The following is a 21,344-nucleotide window of genomic DNA, read 5'->3' on the forward strand; positions in this document are numbered from 1 at the left end:
AGCTGTCTGTCCTGTATTGCTGCTAATTCTCCAACCTTGACCCCCTCGCACAGGTACAGGACAGGGCTTTAACCTAGTGGGGACACAGCAGGAGGAGGCAGAGTCCAAGTCTGTCTGGTTCCAGAAAATGTCCACAGAGACCCTGGGACTTCTGCCTGATTCATGTCTGATGAGGTGACAGGCGTGGAGCTCGGCCTGATGGTGTCTCACCACCACTCCCTGTGCATACGGAGTAGCCTCCTTGCTCGGCCCACATGCCACGTTCTGGAAAGGGCCCCTCTGACAAGCTGCCTCCTTTCCTACCCTCTCATCTAGTGACCTGCAGGTTCCTGGAACAAAACCAGACTCAATGAGTCTCAACAAAACATGTTTATTTCTCGGGCATCAGGGACAAGAAGCACATTTTGAGGGAGAACTCATTGCTAGGCTGAGCCCAGGCACCACTCCCTGATCTGGGAGTGGGGAGATTTCTTCCTGGCCTGTCCTCGCTTGACCTGCCGAGCTCTAGTCCCAAATCCAAGGCTCTGTAGTGTCTCCGCCACGTGCTTCTGCCCTGGGGACACACACAGAATCACCAGTAACTTTGCATCACCTCCTAAAAAAAAAAAAGGAACAAGATACAAGATGAAAAGAGTTTGGTGAAAAGAGGCATCAACCAGCGTCCAAATCCCAGCAGCTGTCTGAGCTGAGAGGCTTTTTGACAGAAAGTCTGTGCACAGTTGAGCAAGGACCATGTCCCAAAGCCAGCAGATCCAGGTCCTGAGAGTTGCAGGCCACCAAGTGTCACCCATCTCACTAAGCCAAGCTGCCCTTCCCATAGCTTAGATATCCAATGGGCAATCATTTCTCGGCCAACCTGCCACGTCCCAGGACTGCCCCTGGAAAACAGCCAGCAAGCTGAAGCAGCAAGGGTGCCAACCCACACATGTGAGAGGGCACCGTAGGCACCCTGTGGTTATTGACAACAGTGCTGGAGATACTGAGCAGGTCACAGTATGCCTCGTAAAGCCATGACTCTGACCAGGAGAAGCCACCTGCATGGAGCCTCAGAGGCTACAGGAAGACGAACCGATGGAATCCTGCAGCAGGTGGGTGAGCTTGCTGTTCCGGTATGGGATGTGGCCCCGGTGCTCTGACAAGGCGCCCAAGACATCTGCCAGTGCTGCGAGACTGCGGTTGATGAATGAAGTCTCCCTCAGCGCCAGGCCTGTCACTCCAGACATACCTGGAGGGGGCAGAAACCAGGCAGAGTCACATACAATCACCAAGCGACCCAGAAAAAGCAGTGCTGGTTCTTGGGAGAAGCATGCACTTGGGAAGTTCAGAGAAGGAAACACTAGGCTGGGCTCTGTCCAAAGGAGTTTCTCCATGTTCATGTCTTCTCTAAGGACCAGTGCTGAGCTCTTGCTGGAAATTCTGAGCTGCTTTGGTTACAGAGCGTCATGGTGTACGTGTGTGGGTGTCGAGGTGGAGCAGGCATGTTCTGGACTGCAGTGAGATCATACCACCCATATAGTGAGATCATACCACCCATAAGGATGTATGGGGATTCGGTGTCCCCTGCACACAGGATCTGCTGTACTCAGAGCTTCTAAAGTTCCTGCACAGAGCCAGGCTTTGTCAGCATCCCCAGAGGAGGGTTACTGCTACTGCTGTCCCCGCCCAGGCAAACCTTCCCATTCCCGCTCACCTGCACACTCACTGCCGGCCAAGTCCACCAACTGCAGCCTGGACCACACTTGCTTCCTAGAGCCCACAGGGTCCACGGGGACAGACCCAGGTGGTGAAGCCTGGTGAGCTGAGCTCCACCTCTCACTTGCCCTTGTTCGCTTCCCGGGGAGGGTCTGACCAGGCTGCTGGTCTGGGAAAGGCGAATGAGAAACAGGGAACAAAGTCATCCAGCGTATCAGTGCTGCAAAGCTTCTGAAACTCCACCCTCTTGTCACAATAGTGAGACAGGACAGAGGCAGAAGGACACTGCTTCTCTGCAGGGAGATATGAAAAGAGGCAGAAAGAGGAGTATTCTGTGGAAGGTAAACTAACACCTACCTCATGTGTTCCAAGAAAACAGGATGCTTCTTAGAGAGTTTTGGTGATGATTTTAACTAAAATCCCAGCCAGAAAATCTGTCTAGAAATAAATCTCACCACTCCTGTTAAATAAGCTTTCACAAAACCCTGTAAATGAGTTTTGCCATCCATCACTCCAAAAGAAACTTCTTAAAAAGACTTTTTTAACCTAAATAACATTCCCTGTGTGAAACAGGAAATGCACATTGAAGATTTTAAAAAGCTCCTCTCATTCCCCTGGGCTCACGTCTCCAGTGCATCTCGGTCTATGTCTCTGGTGTCCCTGTGCATGGTACTGTCCCAGCCCCACAGTATGCCCAGTCCTGAGACTGGCTGTGGTGAGCTCTACGTGGGCTAGTGGCCACAATAGTGAGTGTGCTGCTTCACCTGTCCCTTCCTGGCCTGGGAAATCACAGAGGACACAGGGGATCAAGTGTCACACTGACAGGATGGAGAGGGTCTGTCTACACTGGCCTTTGATGAGAGGGGAAAATAGCCTTCACTGTGTGGCCCGGTTGGCCTAGGGTTTCTATGTTACACAGACCCAGCCTGGCTCTGTGACATGGTGCCTGGCACTATGAACTTGCAGCAACAGCCCCCAGGCTGCCCTGGCCTGCTGAATGTGCCTCCTGGGGAGTGTGCAGAGTAGGCCCAGGCCCAGTGTGTGATTTATGGAGCCAGGTTCTGAGGGCCACTGCCCTATGCCATGCTGGCTTGTGTGACGATACTTTGTTCTTCTTGGGTACCTGGAATTATTTTCTCCATGGTATAGTCTACAGCTTTCATTTTAAAATGAAATTATACCAAGTTCCACTCACCATAGGTATAGTGCATTTCAAGGCATAAGTATATCCTGTTTCCCTTTTAATCCAGCAGGAGCTCTCCTTTCTCACTTTCTTTTCCCAGCCTGAGATCCCAGAACCTCCTGGGTGGCTCATCAGATGAGGTGACTGTAATTCCTATACTTGGTTCCTTTTGTATAACTTAGATCCTTCAGCCCCACAAAGTATTTCTTGGTGAGCAGTTTGCTTTTCTGTACTTGAACTGACCCAGTGCAAATGGAAACTCACCAGTGCTGGCCAAGGAAGTGGCTGTGGTCAGAGTCACTGTTACGATTAAGTGAGATCTGGAAGAATCTGCATGCACCAGGGTGGGGTTCTTCGCCCTGAGCCGCAGGCCTTGGTGGAAAAGCTCCATGAACTCCAGGACACTGGTGATGGCCCTGAGAAGACACATTTTAAGAGGCATCCCAAAAGGCATGGCACACACCTCCTGGGCTGCAAGGGCCAGTGGTTAATGAACACCCTCCACTAACAGGTGCTTTTCAAAGAAATCAGACACACTGATTTCCAGAAAGGAGACAAAACCAATCTCAGGCAAAACAAAACATCAGAAATCAAACATTTTGCTTGCTGAGGCCTAACTGACCTTTGCCATCTCTGAAATACTCAACAGCTTCAGAACCAAACCACAAGTTGCTATCTTCTAGCATGAGCCATTCCTTTACGCATCATGCCCTTGGGGTCAAGTTTTTGAACTATTTTGTCTATCAAACCAAACTTGTGAAATAAAACAGTTTAAGCCATTCGCCCCCTTCTGTGAGTGAGATGAGCTGCTGGTCGTAGCTCTTGCCATGCTCATCATGCTCTACTATCTAAAGCTCAAGCTTGGTTACTTTCTGGAGATAGATCAAACACACGTTTGTGTTATGCCTTGTATCTAGACGCCCCTCCCCCCCAACAAAGCCTCACGTGCTCAGATGCAGGGCTGTGGACAGTGATTGGATGATGGGATGCTACAGCGGGCTAGGTGTTGGGAGATGGGCTTCCCTCCCTGTCTCCTTGCCTCACTCTCTGCTTCCAGGCTGCTCTGAGGTGCAGAGCTTGCCTCCTCCACTCTCTTCCCCCATGCTGCTATGACTATGCTGCTGACTGACTCTTCTAAGAAAGAGCTAAAGAAAACCTTTTTTCTCTTTTAAGTTTCGGGCGTTGGGTATTAGGAGCCAGCAATAAGGGAAGTGACTAAGACAGTTTCCATTGAGCTTTTGAAATACTAAAAGTAGCTTGGAAGCCCTACCCTTGTTGTCCTGGAATTCCAGCATAGGAAGTTAGACTGCAGGCAGACCAGAAAGGTAAGAATTCCTCTGGGTACCAATAGGGTGTGTCCTGGTATGCATATGGCTTAAAAAATACAGAAAATGAAAGAGGGTATGTAGGTGATACGGTAATTCCCACTTTCGAAAGATGGTATCCATCACATGTCTAAATAAATACTCCCGTCTGTGATGGAGGGGTGTGGTTTGCCTTCTCTAAGCTGTTTCTTCACCTGCAAGGTAGAGTGACACCTGTCCCACATACTCTTAGAAAGATTTTTTAGACACTTTAGTGTTTACATTCAAATTTCAATTTTTTCCTGTTTTTTTTTTACATTTTATTTCTTTCATTAACAGTTTATTAACGTATCACTGACATAAAACCTGTGAAGTTTGGGGGAAATATAAGCATTGTGAAATTATCACATTCCAGGTAATTAACATATCTGTCACTGCTACATAACTACCATTAGAAATATAATTTTTAAAATAAGTTGGAAAGTATGCAACACATACTAAATTCTAAAAACCCACAATCAACAGTTTTGTGGCTTGACAGCCCTGACTTGGTGGCAGGCAGGGCTCCTCCTGCAAAGCTACTGCCCTGAGCCTTTGCAGCAGGAACACAGATAGTCGGTCCCTCACCTACTCACCCACGGGTCAGCAGGGGCACCTCTGTGCATCCGTCCTGGGTGGTCACCACATCACGCTTGACCCCAGACACCACTGTAGAACTGTCTTTGGCCAGAAGATCAAAAATGTCGTTGTTATAAATTTCCAATATGGAAACATCCACCTTTGGGCTTCCTGATGGATTTTCTGAAATAAGCCTGGGGAAACACACAGAGGAACTAAACCATCAACGAAGTCCAATGAGCCCTCAGAAAGGCCTTCAAAAAGGCTCCCAAAGCCAGGTGTCACAGTCCTGGAGATACTGAGCAAGACTCCTGTAGCCCACAAGTGTAGGGTGACTTTACCAGGATCAAAGTCACCAAAGAGGAAGGGAGTCCTATTTAAAATCCTTTTATTTTTCCTATTAAATTTGCTTTTTGTTTTTGTTTTTTGAGACAGGGTCTCACTATGTAGTTTGAACTGGCCTTGAACTCACTTTGTAGCCCAGAGTCTCTAACTCACAAGGATCCTCTTCCCTCAGCATCCCGAGTGTTGGGATTACAGGTATGTGTCACCATGCCTGGCTTAAATTTTGCTTTTTAAAAATATTTTTATGATAGTCCACAATAATTACAGTCATCATAGGGAATAGGTACATGAACATGACATATCTTAATTCTGTTTATGTTCTGAAATCCACTTTAAATTCAGTCTTAGGAACAAAGTTACTTGACTGGAATTCTATTTAGACCAGCTGCCCCTGCTATATCCAAGTGAGGACGCTGGAGAGGGTGACCTTGATCTGAAGTCACACACCCAAGTCTTGCCTTGCACACAGCCGAGAGTGAGACGGCAGGACGAGGACCTGCAGCACCTGCCATGAGTGAGGTTGTTGCTCTGTGCTCTGTACTAGCAAACACTATGTCCTTCCTTTGTACCAGTGCTACTTGTGTCTCCCAACTGTGACCTTCCTGTGACTCCTAAAACCCCTTGCAGGCTCTAAAAAAACTGTATGTCTCATTCTGTTACATCTTTTAAAGCACTGTGTGCTGACTGTAGAGAGATTTAAAAATAAGGACACAACACACTTGGAGAGACACTATATCCCACAAGGAAGATGGGACCATGCATGCAGCTTCCTTCCTCTCATCCAGCTCCCAGCACGACCGCTTTGATAAAACTCTGCCCAAGGGAGATATTGCAAGAGCAAATGCCAGAGATGCTGCAGAGATTGTCGCTTCTTCTTCTCTGAACAGTGAAATCAACTTTTCTTGACTTGTGCTGCTCTTATTTAGAAAGATATTCTGAGCTCAGGTCAAAATGCTCCAATGGGTGGACATTATCTGTACTACAGGAAAAGTCTAGCTGGGACATTTTCCCTTTAAACTTTATTAGACTGAAGTTTTTAACCAGATCTAGAGGGCATTATAAATAAAATAAGCCCTTGGCATCCTCAAATAATAAGTAATATAAAACAACAGATTACCCTAAAAGAAAAATCAGGTGAAATTCTCAAGTAAGTGTTAAGATCTAGATTGTTTTTGTCATTGCATTTTACTGAGACTGTTTCAAAAAAACTGAAAAGTGAAAACCAAACTCAGCGAAGTGGTAGATTTCATATTTTGCTTTCCTCTCCAGTGGGACAGTGCAAGACAGGAACAGAAGTGTGGCCTCTGCATCTCTCCTGTTCCTTTCTGTGAGACATTATACCTTTGAGTGTCGCCAACTTTGAGTTAGACGTTTTTTATCTTCAGAATATGCAAGATTTAATTTAAAAGATTTTCCACCACTTTCACTGAGTTGATGCCTAGATTCTAGGCATAATATTGAGAACCAGTTTTCAGGCTCAGCCTAAACAAAGCATTTAGTAGGTTTACTGAGGGGCATAGGCAGCATGACGTGAACAATCCAATAATAAAAACCATGTTAGGCTCTCATGAGGCTCTAAAAGCTAATGTCCAGTAGAGGGCAGTGGGCTGCAGTAGTCTCCTCTTTCTAGTCTGGGCCATTTTTGCCTTGTCCATCCATTCCTGCACACATCCCACTGGATCATAATGACTGGTCTGTCTCTTTCTTGATATTTTAAAGTTGAAAGATGTATAATACTCATTTCTGTGTTTCTCATGTCTTGACAGTGCTTTTACATAGACACATTGAATATTTTAGTTGATAAGAATGACAATGAGATCAGTCTAGGAGGATATAGTTTCAGCAGCCGAGAGAGATGGAAAGTGGGAAGAATCCCAAAGGTGAGGTTTTATTTTATTTTAAATGGCAGGGATGCCTTCATTAGCAATGCCTATATTTGGTAATGGCAGCCATTTAAAAGGTATGTGTTTTAGGATAAAGGCTCATATTAGCATTCTCTGATATCTATGCCTGATGTGGTTTCACATTTTGGGCAGACAGACTGCTTGCATTTTAACTTGGGCACACCCAAACTCACCCACGCATCTGGCTGGACATGTTCCTTTCCAGAGCCCGTCTCTACCGATGAGGAATGCCTGCATGTTTGAACTTTCTTTCTCATTCTTGCAGATAAAGAAAGAGAAGCTGGGGGATGCTGGGGCTGGCCTGGTCTCAGCTAAAATAAGAGAGACTCAGAATTTTGCCTGGTGAACTTTGATGCCCCAAATCACTACTCTTACATGGCCAGTTATCACTGCATGTCCTGTGACTAAAAAATATTTAAAAGCTGACTTGCACCCTCTGTGGAAGTAATGTAAATAGCTATCAGGAATGGGACCCTATGCCTGATGAAGTGGAGAATCCCATTTCTACATAGTTCTAACTGCCCAGATGTTTCCTGAACCATCTTCCACAGAATACCATGCCACCAGCAGCTCTTCCCAGTGCTCCCCGAGCTCCAGAATCAGAGCGTGACCTACAATGTGTAAACATCTGCGCTGTGTAATGGTCCCGGTGCATAAATCCCACCGCAGACCGAGCCAGCCCTGTAACCTCACACTGCCCACTGTGGAATCCCCGAGGAAATCATCCTCTCTCAGGTCAGGGTTGAACACTGTGCCTCAGAACTCAGCTGACAGAGGCTGAGAAGCAAGCAGAGTGTGCCCCACACTCCCGTTATCCCTTCTGGTTCCCACCATCTAGTCCTACCCTTCTGTTACCCCAAACTCCCTATCCTGGAGCCTCAAAAGGTTGCTTAACAGAGACAAAAATTATCAGTCAATGACCTTAAATTATTGACTTTATTTTAACTGATACATAAAAACATAAAAGTGGTACTTATTTATGGGGTGCTGTGTGACTTTCAATACACAATACAGTGTGTAATGTTGGCATCAGGGTAAATGAATCTATTTGCTCAGATATCTACCATTTCTTTATAGTAAAAACATTCAAGTTCCTTTCTTGCAGGCTTTGAAATACACAGGATGTTACTGCTCCCTCTACTCACCCTATGGTGTAGCAGTTACCCAGCAGAACGCATTCCTGCACATTACTGTAAATTAGACCCCGAGAAGCCTTTCCTCCTCCCTCTTCCCCACCTGCTCTCCCAGCCTCACACAACCACTATTCTCTCTGTGATAGCAATTTTTTATTCTACATTTGAGTGAGGTCATAAGTACTTGTTTTTCTGTGCCGGCTCACTTTGTTTACAATAATGTTCCTAGGTTCCATCCATGTTGTCACAGATGACAGATTTCATTCTTTTCTATGACTGAATAGTATTCCATGGTGCATAGGTACCACGTTGCTTTATCCATTCATCAGTTGATGAACACAAGTTGATTCTGTTTCTTGGCTTTTGAGAATAGTGCTGCATAAATATGAGAGTGCAGATGTGTGTCTTCAACATATTGATTTTATTTCCTTTGACTCTATACTCTGGAGTGTGATTGTTGAATCATATGATGGTCCTATTTTTAATTTTTCTAAAAAATCTCCACAGTGTTTTCCATAACAATTATACTAATTTACACTCTCACCAAGAGTGTGCAAGGATTCCCAGTTTTCCATATCCTTGCCAGTATTTATTTTTAATATTTTAGATAACAAGCATTCTTATTGGATGGAGTGAGGTAAGATCTCATTGTAGTTCTGATTTGCACTTCCCTGGTGATTAGTGATGTCAAGTATTTTTTATATGCCTGTTAGCCATTTTGATGTGTCCTTTTGAGAAAGGTCTATTTAGGTTTATTCCCATCTAATGATTATACCATCTGTGCTGTCTTCTTTGTGAGTTCAGACACTGTTGGACTGATCAGCACAGATGCTAAGAGGCTGCCCCAAGCAGGTTCTTTACAATGGTGGGTAAATATGTGGGTAGACAGGGGATGGGGGGATAAAAGGTGAAGAGCATCCAATTACCATGAGGGCCAAGGAAGAACAGAGGGTGGCCTAGGTCCCAGAAGCCCCCATCCCCACGTCCCTCTTCCCAGACGAGGCTACTGCCATCACATTCTGACATAGTCTCACCTGACGCCAGTGAACTCCTGGCCAAGTGGACCAAGCCTGGCAGGGACATGCTCCTGGGTGACAGTGACCTGTGAGCTCCAGTGTAACCCTGCTGAGCCCTTCTGTGACACACCCATGCATTACACTGTCTTGGGATGCTGAGACCCCAAGATAAGGTGTACACATGTAGACTGGTAAACATATCTATCTACATACATAAATATTGAAATACTACTGGCCTTAAGAGGCATCAAAGCCCTTTGGTCATGCTCTGTCCCTTGGGTCATGTTCTGGCCATGATTTTAGGACATGAAAGGGTTATCTATGCAAGGAAACACAGATGGAGAGACTGAATCTCAGGGCTGGGAGCACCATGACACTGGCTCAGTTGAGTCCACTGCTGACAGCCAACGGTTTGGTGAGAAATGTGCAACGTCTAACCTCACAGTGGGCCCAGACTCATTCAAAGCAGTGTGCAAACAGGAAGATGACCACCAAAGGCTGAGGCTAGTAACCAAGCCAAAGCAGTGGCTCAGGAAATGCAGTGTCATTCTAGGCCCTCCTTCCAATCTCGATTGCTTTTTTTTCCCCTCTAGGAATAAGTTAGTGAAATTGAAACAATTAGTAGTGGGTCTCCTCTGTGGATGTGTTAATGGAACAGAGGACCTTCTATGGAACAAATTTGCTGGAAGGGCCAAGAAAGGCAGATAAATCTGCTCTGCAGGAGGGCAAGAAAAGACAACACTGCTCTGGAACACAACTTTTGTACTGGGAATTAACTTGGGGTCTCTTCCAAGAAATTTCACCAACAGACTTTCAGCACACATTTGTGGTAAGAACTTGTGGCATTCACAGCAATAATGCCTGAGAGTGTGTTGGGTTGTTAAATGCCACCGTTAAGAGGACCTGTCCGGTGTAGCTTTCTACATGACTCACATTGTCCCTCCAGTTCCTGCACAGCACCTGCCTGTCATCACCACCATCAGAGTTACCTGAAGAACTCCTCAACTGCTCTGGGGATAAGTCCCAAGTCGCTGTGGGCATCTGATGGTAGCTCTGGTCCCAACATGGTGTAGCTCTTCCCACTCCCCGTCTGCCCGTAGGCCATGATGCACACATTGTACCTGAAATTCACATGAGTCCATGTGGCAAAACACAGACAAAGGACAGGCTCCTAAGTGGGTACTGGGAGAAACTGCTACTGGAATGTAAAACTTCAGTGCACTTCATTCTGCGTTCCCCAGTACTCTTTGTGAATTAGATTTTCATTCAACTATAACTATTGTTTACATAAACCATTTACTGCACAGCTGTTTTGCTATACAGAACATGAGATAAAATGATACTTATGCTCATGCATACAGCATGGATCTCATCAGTGCCTACCTTAAGTCATGTGACATCATCCACGGTGGGGTGGCTGTTCACAAGCTTTGCCAGCTCAGTTTACCAGGGTTCTAACCTAGTGAGTCCCTCCTAAACTCTCACTTCTCGCTCATTTTCAGTGCAATCTTAGAGTCACCTGATGTAATTTGACCTTCATAAAATTGGGTCTATTATATATAATTTTGGTATAAACTCTTGTATGCTTTCTTTTGAAGTTCTTAAAACTTTTCCTCATTGTATATACGACCAATAGCTAACATTGTTGGCAGTAATTGTAGTTAGATAATAACCATACTTTTTTACATTTGTTACCCAAAGGGTTGTGGGGTTTCCACATTCTGTGAGCTGCATGTGGCAATGTTGACTGATCCTACATCTGGATTATTTGACAATAGTTTATGGCATAGAACACAAGATTTAACAACATACTCATAAGTTTTCTTCTATTCATTTTGGTTAGCCCAAAATATCAATGAGAAGACTGGAAGCAGTGGAAGAATATTTGAGATTAGTTTGTGCTATAAAATTATATTGCCAGCAATATGATTTTCTTGACCCTAAAGGCACAGGTCAACCCAGCCCATAGCTGTTAAATACATCATGCAGGGTACTCTGCCCACGCCCAGGTGAGAGTCACTTGGTGACTGTCCTCAATGCACACACTCCTCACCTCAGAGGTGCTGACTGACTGATGGAGGCAGGGTGTTGCTATGTAGCCCAGGCTGGCCCAGAATACACAGTGCTTCTCCTGCCTCAGCCTTCTGAGTGCTGGGATCACAGGTGCCACTATGTTCCAGCACAGATGTTCTGACTTATTTAACCTTCACTCAAACTATGTTGTTTTACCTCAAGTAAACAAATACAGTTCTTTTGATAGAATGGTTTTATGACAATGTTCAGATTGATAGATTCTGATTCCCACCAAAAAAGTGATACTAAAGGCAGGAGACAAGGAAGCCCATCTCTGAGATAAACTGTTACATTCTACCCAACATCTTGGAACCACATTGGGCAGAGCAGATCATGGTCACTGTCATTCTAAATAATTTTATTCCAAAATCTAAAAGGCTTAAGGCATACTTTAAAAATTCCCACACATTTCACATCTTTTCCAGCTCCCACCAAATGAATATTTCTCTCTGGGAGTCCTTGACTGCAATTATTATTATTATTATTATTATTATTATTACTATTAATTTTTTTTGTAATGCTGGAGCCTGTGTGTGCTAGGCAAACACTTTACCACTGAGCGGCACACTGTCACAGGTGGTTCACATGTGGTTCTTATGGAGTGTGAGACCTCCTGGGAATGTGGATCCCAGAAGGCTCGGCGTTTGTAATAATGATGTCCACTTCAAGTTCTGAAGGGAAGGCAAATCTGGCAGAACTCACTCTAACCATAATGCTTTCCTCATTTTTGCAACCTGCTCATTTAAAAAATGCCTTCTGCGACACCCTTGTCATTTGCAGTACTGGAAGTACTTTGAGTGGGAATAGAAATCAAGCCGAAGCAGGAAGTGCAGTCACCAGAGGGAGGACTGGCTGTGTATGTGTGGGCCGTGAAGAGGACATGACCTCAGCCTGCAGATTACAGGCCTCCCGGCTGTACAGCACCCTGGTGTAAAATAACAATGTGGTAATTATAGATGCTATTTTGTTGAGATTGGCCATGCAGAAGTCTCTGTGAGACAAACAAAAATAAGTCTTGTTCAGAAAGTTTGATGTAGACTTCTTTGCAAAACTGAGATTCTCCCAAAAACTCTGCAGTAGAAAGTCTTGGCTGTGGTGTTAAGTATACAAACCTAGTTTGACTTACAGCTAAAGAAATGTATTTACTTCCAAATTATGCCCCTTGCCTTAAAAATCGGTAGTTGTGATTTCCAAAAATAGAAGGCCGATTCCCAAAAGGAAACATTTCCCAATCTGATGTTGGCATTTACAACAGATATATTTTTTTTAAACTCTGAAGTGCGAAACTAACCCCACAGAAAAGAAAGGGAGCAGCCGTGGCAGCCTGAAGTCTGCAGTACACACCCAACGAAATGCGGTGTGGAGCCAGGGCACGTGCACCCAAATGACGACTCCTCCTCAAAGCACAGATATAATTCCCGGCAGACACCACGCCAATGTTTGCCCTGGCTTTGCTCAAGTATCACACGATACCTGGCCTCTGATGGTCCACTCTCATTCTGTAGCATGAATGAGGTTTGTGTGTGCAGTACTTAAATGCAGCTGTAATAACTGGCCTTAAAAACATTTTAACTCACCCATCTAAGAGGGATGTGAGTAGTGGGCACACATCTGCAAACACTGCTGTCTGAGGTTCTGCTGGACCATAGACTCTGGGAGACAAAGTGAACAGTGCATTACTGAAAGAAGAAGAAGGCTTTTACATCCATGTATGGATGCCTGGGAGAGCATCATCTACCCCCTACACACACACACACACACAAATGTGCCCAACATAACCAATGCTGTCTCATCAACAGAAGTAAATGGTGAGTGAAGCTGTAGGGCTTGATATAAAGTTTAAGAGGCATGGGGACACAGGGTGACCCTGGATCCTCTGGAGGCAGCTCTTTCATGCTGTCCTGCCTAAGACAAGGCCCCCCACCTCATGGGTTGGGGCCGTGTGAGCTCTGTGGGTTCTCAGTTGCTCTTTGCTGGTACCAGACTTCTCCTCATTGAGGTGCTGACTGGCACTGAGCTGGAGACTGTGAGGAGACCCTGCACATCTCCTGTAGGGTCCATGAAGTCACAGAGGCCACTGAGCAACTGGAAGAGAGTCCTCAGGCACTGCAGTAGGGCACAGCAGGCAGAGCCTCGCACTGGGTCCCCTATATCCTTTGGTAGTGGAAAAGGATGTGTTGCTTCCCAGACTCACTTTTAATTCTCCAGCTTCACGAGCCTCCCATCTGCTACTTTGATAATACTAAGACCAGGTGCGAGGGAGGCCTGAGCCCCATCTTTAGTTGCTCTCATTGTGATAAAGCCCTATTTAACACCTGGAGATATGAGAATGAGGATTTACCTGAAAGATTAACATATGGGTTCTTTATAATCACATGAATCAGTAAGATAAGTTGTACCTTTTGTTAATAAACTGTAATGCAAACTCTGCATGTTTAATATATATCTTGGATCCATACTGCATCATGAAGCATACTTACCTTTCAAAATTATATGTCTTATTAATCAAAGGATGGCCAGGACGATCACACCGTACTAGGATGGTTTCCTAATAGAAAAGATGAAACAAAGTAGTCATACTCTGCCAGATTTCATTAATTAAGCACCAAGTGAGGCTGACAGAGGACAGCCCCAGGCTAGCCCAGCTGCTGTGTGCTTTTGTCAACAGAGACACACTGGAGCACACACAGAGACCTCTGTTGACAGATGGCACCCAGGTGCTGGACTGAAAGGAAACACTGGGTAATATAGACGGTGGCCAGATGGCCTCAGAGACCATGAATCTACCTGCTCTCTGCGGGAGTCTGCTGATCTCCAGCGAAGAGGAGGAAGTCATGCTTACTGAGGAAGACTTGACAGGTCAAGGGCTGCTGGTTTGCAGGCCAATTCAGAAGGCATTTGGCATGCAGATAAAGCATAGCAGCCTCAGCAGCTAGAACAGGCCTGTCTCAGGCAGCAGTGTTACTTAATTATGATGGGAAAAGCTAGTGTCTGTGTTCAAGCTTTGGCAACGCTTGGCCTTGCTGAGCTATTTTCTTCAGTTACATCCTGTGTGGAAGAGGCAAGGACATGTTCATAAGAAATGTGGACTAGCTTTGGATTTCAGCAAAGGAAAAATGAATGTGGATCGCTTCCAGTTTTAATACAAAACATGAATTCATGAAAGAACAAGATCACAGGGAAAACTAAAGACAAACAAACAAGCAAACAAAAAACCCTAACAATTGCAGTGATGAAGCACCCACAAGCACCTGATTTTTTTCATAATGATATTTGGAATATCCCTTCATGATGCCCTGTCTCCTTACTGGGACTTTAGATATGCACAGGCACTGTAAGAGTGTGTGTGTGTGTCTGCAGTAATAAATATATTTTGCAGATGTGGCCTGTTTTGGGTGGAGGCCACCACAAGTAGAAGCACCTGATAGCTGTTTGTCTCAGATGTGGTCATGTTTTTGTCTGCTGCCAAAAGCTGGGTCACGGTGGTGACTGGAGCACAGTACTGTACCATTTGGACATGGGTAGGACACTCCGATGCCCAAGGCTGACCTTAGAACATGGGGGACCTTGACTGTCAGCAGCAGGTAACACCACAGGGGTACCAGGCATGCGTTTGGGCATGTTACTATTATGGTTCGGATCCAAAATGTACCCCCAAAAGGCTCATGTATTCAGAGGTGGGACATTTGGAAGGTGTTTTCATCTTGTAAGATCTGATTTCACAGTGAATTAGTCCACTGAAAAGATTATAGTTGGATGGCATTATTTAGAAGTAATAGATACTTAGGAGGTAGGGCCTAGTTGAAGGGAGTGGGTGTGGGGGAAACTTTGGGGCCGATATCTGACCCTGGTCCCTTACTCTCTGTCTCTCTCCTACTTCCTGGCTGGCAGGTGGGAGGCACAAACAATCACTGTGCACATGTCTCCATAGGGTCCTTCCTGAGAACTCTATGTGTGGCACTGCCTCAGGAGTGGCACCCCCACATGACAAGGTTACAGCCCTCTGTCCTTTTCACATCAAATCTCCCAAACAAGAGCAGGAGCCAGAGCTCTGCCTCAAAGCAGGGCCCGTACACCGAATGGCCAGAAAAACAGGCTGGCCAGGTCTTGGTATCTAGACTGGACTCAAGCAAGTTTCAGGCTATCCTTCCTTCCGTAGTCTGTGACAGCCCCGTGGAGGCCAGCAGTATCCTGGTGCCCCACGGTGAACTGCCCAGGACACATACTCTGCTGCCTCTGATGCCCACACTTTAATCACAAAAACAAGAGAAAAGCCAGGACTTACATGACCTGGCCTCAAAGCTCAAGGAATACCATATAAGGAGCATAGAAAGCCATAAAAACAAGTTAGAATCCAAAAGATCCCCATGGCCCTTTAGAATGTCATTTTTACAGTGTAATCAGCACATTTTAAACATCTGAAACAATTCCACAAGCAATGTTTAGTTTTTCCAAGAACAGCTTAAACATATTTTCCTGAATATCCCAAAAAAATCTCCTCTTTCACAATATTGAATATTCCTTATTCTCAAACACAGGAGTTGCTTCCGTCAGCTTTTAAAACAATTTCCTTTATGCAAACTTTTAAACTCTGGGCCCTACAGCTCTGGGCCTTTTAAGGTGGGAGCTGCCTGGTGTGGAGCTACTTCCTGAGGAAACTGGGCCTCATCTGAACACAGACCTTATTACAGCACCCACCGGGACTCCAGGATTCAGTGCAACAACATTCATGACTGCCTGGCTTGGAATTAAGTCCAGTGAACTCTTTTTCCTGAGGCTTTATCATCTCTTTTCTTAGGGCTTTTTTTTTTTCAGTGCTGGTGGTGGAACCCAGGGCCATGTACATTAGCACATAAAAAGTAGCAGGAAACACTCTACCACTAAACTGTACCGCTACCATTTTACCATCTATTTTCTTATTTACACATGTTTTCCTGAAAATAAGATGTAACTAGAATTTAAAAATGCAAGCCCCAATCAGCCTACCATTTAGAGTAGCCCCTGAGCAGGAGAACTGTAAGGCATACTCTTCCGTGTGGCACTGCCCATCACCATGGTAATGACCCAGTTATTAACTACTGCCCAAGTTTGTTTTCTAATCAAGTCTTATTTTGGGGGAAACATAGAAATTCAATATCCTAGAATAGCTTTGCAAGAATTTAGGGCCTAAAACTATCACTAATCTTGGCGCTGAAGTAAATTTTAATCTCCACATCCTCACATTATACGGAATGCCCTGAGTCCAAGAGGAAGCAGGAGAACTCCATTCAGACACCACCCAGCTCCCCCTACCAGTCTTAGCCTTGCTCAGGATCAGAAACAGCTTCAGTGGCTGGCCTTTCCCTGATCATCTGCTCACGGAATGAGACAAGGTCATCACTGCCTGGTGCGTAGTAGGTGGTAGATGAGAACCGTCTTGTAACTGCACAGTGCATGTGAGCCTAGATGTGCTCATAGGTGGGGGCAGTCCCTCAGCACTGCAGCAGGGGTGCTATCCTGATCCCATCTGGAGGGCAGAGCGCTCACTCTAACATTCCCATGGCAGGCTATGTGCTCTGCGCACAGGAGCAGTGCCCACCTGGGAGGCACCACCTGGGGCTTTGGTGCAGATACAGATGCAGGGGAGGAAGACCCTGGACACTCAAGTCTGCAGATCCACAATCACATCTGACCAACTGCCTTATGCTCCCTTCCCAGGATACTGGGGAGCCTTGGAAAAGATGGGGGTCCACTCCAGTTGAAGTGATTTTCCCATAGGTAACCACAATGGGGGGAGGAGAGCAATCCTTCAAGAGTTTCCAGGAAAAGAGGAAAAGAGGTGCTAGAGCAGATATCACTGCTTTGTAGCCCCAGTATCATGAGAGGTCATTGCCAACCCAACGAGAGACAGACTAGGTGCACCTCCTCCAAAATATCAACACTTTCTCCCTGGGGTTGGCCCCAGTCTGGGTGCACCTGCCCGCTTGCAGGAAGGAGGTGAACTGCTCTGGACGGCAAGTTTGCCACCAGCCAAACTGGACTGTGGGAAAGGCCCCAGGCCCTCAGGCCCAGATTCTTCAACAACAAACTAAGGACGAGTAAGGGATGGAGAGAACCTGAAGATTAAAAGGGAATAAGAGACCCCAAACTACAAAGTGGGCAAGACCTGAACCCAGGGGGTAGGAATGCAGAATGCACAATGAAACCGAAGAAATGAAACCAAGTGGCCCCTTCTGGAGGCTAGGTCATGGGCACCTTGCAGAGAAATCTGGAATGTGCCTGGAGGGGCCACAGCAGGCACCCTAGGAGCTAGTAATATCCTGGTTTGACCTGAGTTAGACCAAAGCGTTAAGTTACGAATCTCTTCTATGACACATTTTTACATTGTGTTTTTATTTTATGACAAAGTTTAAAGGAAAGAAAAACTGTGTGAGAACCCAAATGAAGGATGAGTAAAATGAAGATATCCTGACATTGACCCTTGAGGGTGCCAGGATAGTGAAATAAGCCAGTCACAAAGGACACACACTGAGTGACTCCACATACCTGAGGTCCCCAGTGTGACTGGATTCACAGAGACAGAGTGGAATGCTGGCATTAGACACAGAAAAATGGGAAAAGAGTCAGTGTTGGTTGGTAAAGCTGCACCATGGGAAGGTGAAACATTCTGGAGATGGACGGTGGTGGCAGACACAGTGTCATGAGTATATGTAAAGCTACAGAACAGAAGCACAGTTAAGATGGTAAATTTTATGTCATGCATGTTTTAACATTATAAAAAATGATGAACTGAAATTATGATCAATCTGTATCTGTGTGCTGGAGGAGAAAAAGGAAAAAGAGAAAGATTGGTGATATGTATTTAGGTGAAGTCCAAGCATCCTCTAACTCCTCTAATGGACAGCAAAAGATAGGCACAGTGGTCTCCCATCCCTTAGGCATGAAGGCCACATAACATTTGCAAGGTCACACAGCTATCTGCCAATGCAGCTTGCTTTGTGTTAAGAAGAGGTAGCCCAGGGGCTGGGGATTTAGCTCAGCAGCATAAGCACCTGCCCTGCAAGCAGGCGGTCATGAGTTCGATCCCCGGTACCGATAAAAATGAAAAAGACAAAAAAAAAAAAAAAAAAAAAAGAGGTAGCCCAGGTGATCAGACTCAGCCCTTATTCATTGGTCAATTCCTGTTCAGTGCACTTGATGGAAAACAGGTATGATGACATGGTTACATGCTGAGCCAGTGCCCAAAGTGCCTGTGGCCTGAGGACAATAGCAGCAGAGTCTCTTCCATATGATGTGAGCATAGAAGTGACATCAGAACCAGGAACAGAGGAGAAAGCCTTGTTCTGGATTAAGGGACTGCAAGGCATAGAAACAAAAGTACCCAGCCTATAAGAGCGTCCAGCTGTTCTCACTTACTGGCTTATGGGAGTTTTTCTACATTATGATGGGTATGAAAGCTCCCGAAGTCCTGGCTTCAGCCTGAGCTCTCCATTCGCAGAGCAGGGGACCAAACTGCTCCATTTCCATTAGCATCAAAACACTATGACCCTGCAGCAAGGGTGGCAGCAACCTCTTCCTTCTGCACATTCAGAGTTGCTCTTGCTGGTTAATTGCAGATGCAGGGTCTGTGGCTCCTGGTTTAACATACTGATTTCTCAGCCTTTTCTGAGTTCTTCCCCTCCCTCTGAACTGAGGGCTTCCCTTCTTATCACTGCCCTCCTTCCAGGACCAAAAATCTCTTTCCAAATCTGTTTTCTGCTCCATATCATTTGGCTTAGATTGTAGGATAAACTTGACATGCACCACACCAGACACGAAACACTAACTGATCCTTCTTGCATTTTTGATGATGACTGAGGGTCACAGATGTCTGGGGCCATAACTGTGAAGGTGAGTTCATACTGTTCTTATGCACATATGATACATGATACTTTTTCTCTCTGACTTACCTGAACTGACACAGCAGTTCTAAAATATTTTGCTTCACTACTAAACTAGGGAGGGCTCACAGGACAACATCCACCTATCAGTGGAACTCTTTAAAAAGCTACTGCATTTATTATTTTTTATGTGTTACTACTCAATGTTACCAGGTGGCCCTAGTGCCGTATGGTTTTATAATTCATTAAGTCTATGGTTCTATGACTTAGATTAAACAAGAAGAAGGAATTCCATTATAAAGAAACTCTGGGGGCTGGGGATTTAGCTCAGCGGCATAAGCGCCTGCCTTGCAAGCAGGCAGTTGTGAGTTCGATCCCTGGTACCGATAAAAACGAAAAAGACAAAAGAAAAAAAAAAATAAAAAGAAAAAAAGAAACTCTGAAAGCATTATGCAAAGTGAATCATTTTCTCAAACATCTTAATGAAAAACAGCCCACTGTTCCTTTGTGTCCCTCTGTCCCCATGGACAGGATAGATAGGAAGTGCCTGCCATGGAATGAGTGCTTGACAACTGATCCTGCCAGGCCTGCTCTGAGTCTACATGGCAAACAGAGACAGAACACTGACCTAGTGAAGCTTATTGCTCAGTGATGTACACACATGAGCAGAGAAACTGACAAATCCACCAAATACGACTGAGTACCCTGAAGAAGCAATAAGATTACCCTTGAGAGTATCCTGCCATAGCTTGGGAGCCAAGAAAGGCTTTTCAAGGAAGAGATGTTTATGTTTAAAACAGAAAAGTGAGAGCAGGTAAGCCAGGCCAGGAGAGAAGCTGGGTGAAACTCCTGAGACAGAAAGGAGCCACAGATAGGCACAGGTAGACAGACAAATGCAACACAGGGTACACGATGCCTTCCGTAACTTCATGGAGATGCACTGAAGAAGTGACCTGACCACACTTCTAGGTCAGCCATAGACAGGGAGGGAGGGATGGGCATGGCCTGGACATGATGAAAATGGAGTAAATCAGACAGTCAAAAAAGATGCTCACAGCAGGGTGAACAGATCTTTGAAGGATTAAATGACGACCTGCATAAATTGTGCGGCCACTTGTTGATTTGGAAAAGCAATAGTAGATCCAAAGAGAAAGCCAAGAATTTAACTTTTATTTTTGGTTTGAGAACCGTGTACACCATGCCCAAAGGCCCTGCTGGTATAGCCTGCATGGGTCTGGAATTTGGAGGAGTCAGGATCAGGGAGGGACACAGCTAGCTCAGCCTTCGGTCAGTACAGCAGCAGGTCAAGTGCTACAGAAAGCAGGGCCTGGACGTGCTCTGTCCTTCTGAATGAGCCACATCGCTAGCTGGTACTCGCACTCCTGGCTGTTCAAGGCCTGGAGTCCAGAGAGAGAAAAGATCAAATAATCTGAGAAGGACTTGCAGGTCCAGGATTTGAGAGTCTTTTCCAGAGTGCCAAATCTACCAGTGTACTTGGGCACCTCTCCAAAACATGTTTTGACATTGAGATAAGTGATGTGACCTGGATCTGCCCATCTACACTCAGGAATTCAAGTCAGTAACTGTCATTGTTGGTAATACAGAAAACGGCAAATGACAGTTCAGCAAAAACTTGATACAGAGACAGAAGTCTGTTCTCCCATACCTGATTATGAAACAAGCGGATGTAAATTAAATAAAAAATGCAAATAAATAACCCAAATACGGAAGCCATAGGAATGAGGGGAACAGTCACTCTCCATCTGTGGCTGGTCTTATTATACATAGTGAGTCCAAAACTATTAAGCACTGAATGAGACTGTTAACTGAAACTAAATGCCATATTACATCCAATACAAACTGAAACTCTTCAGACTTTTGGAACTACAAATAGCATGTGGGAGCCAAGAGGTACAAGGTCACAAAATCAAAGAGGTGCTCTTACAGCAGGTTTCATGGTACAAAGTTCTTTAACAAGCAGATCGACTGAACTCTAATCTGGCTGATTTTTCTTACACATAATCCAAATGCCCCAGTCAAAAGAAATGTTATCTTATTTTGTTTGGTAAGATATGAGGGGATTCAGATTTCTGAATTGCAAGGCCTGGAGAGGTCCTTCACAAGACGGATAAGGTAACAAAGAAACACCGTTAATATTAACAGCGACCTTTCCTTCAGAGCCTGGTTAGGCCTCCAGCCCAGGGAGTGCATTCCCAC

General features: G+C 45.2%; 1 protein-coding gene across 3 annotated transcripts in view; it reads right to left on the minus strand.

The window, feature by feature from the left end:
* Positions 1 to 350: 350 nt before the first annotated feature.
* Kif25 (kinesin family member 25) overlaps positions 351 to 21,344 on the minus strand; it is a 36,489-nt gene continuing 15,495 nt past the window's right edge. Inside the window, exons 7-14 of one of the 3 annotated variants that reach the window (XM_063233360.1) lie at positions 13,749 to 13,816; positions 12,846 to 12,920; positions 10,185 to 10,316; positions 4,815 to 4,991; positions 3,140 to 3,291; positions 1,691 to 1,861; positions 1,070 to 1,225; positions 351 to 553 (exon numbers count right to left, since the gene is read on the minus strand). In XM_063233360.1, the coding sequence (XP_063089430.1) occupies positions 423 to 553; positions 1,070 to 1,225; positions 1,691 to 1,861; positions 3,140 to 3,291; positions 4,815 to 4,991; positions 10,185 to 10,316; positions 12,846 to 12,920; positions 13,749 to 13,816 (1,062 nt within the window). In that variant the 3' untranslated portion in view covers positions 351 to 422. Of the gene's footprint in view, positions 596 to 1,021; positions 1,226 to 1,690; positions 1,862 to 3,139; positions 3,292 to 4,814; positions 4,992 to 10,184; positions 10,317 to 12,845; positions 12,921 to 13,748; positions 13,817 to 21,344 lie in introns of all 3 variants that reach the window. The other 2 variants (XM_063233359.1, XM_063233361.1) reach the window with 2 other exon arrangements.

The sequence above is a fragment of the Cavia porcellus genome, unplaced genomic scaffold, assembly GCF_034190915.1.
Source record: "Cavia porcellus strain 051 isolate PalLab524CR breed Dunkin Hartley unplaced genomic scaffold, mCavPor4.1 scaffold_22, whole genome shotgun sequence".
In the NCBI taxonomy this organism is placed as follows: Eukaryota; Metazoa; Chordata; class Mammalia; order Rodentia; family Caviidae; genus Cavia; species Cavia porcellus.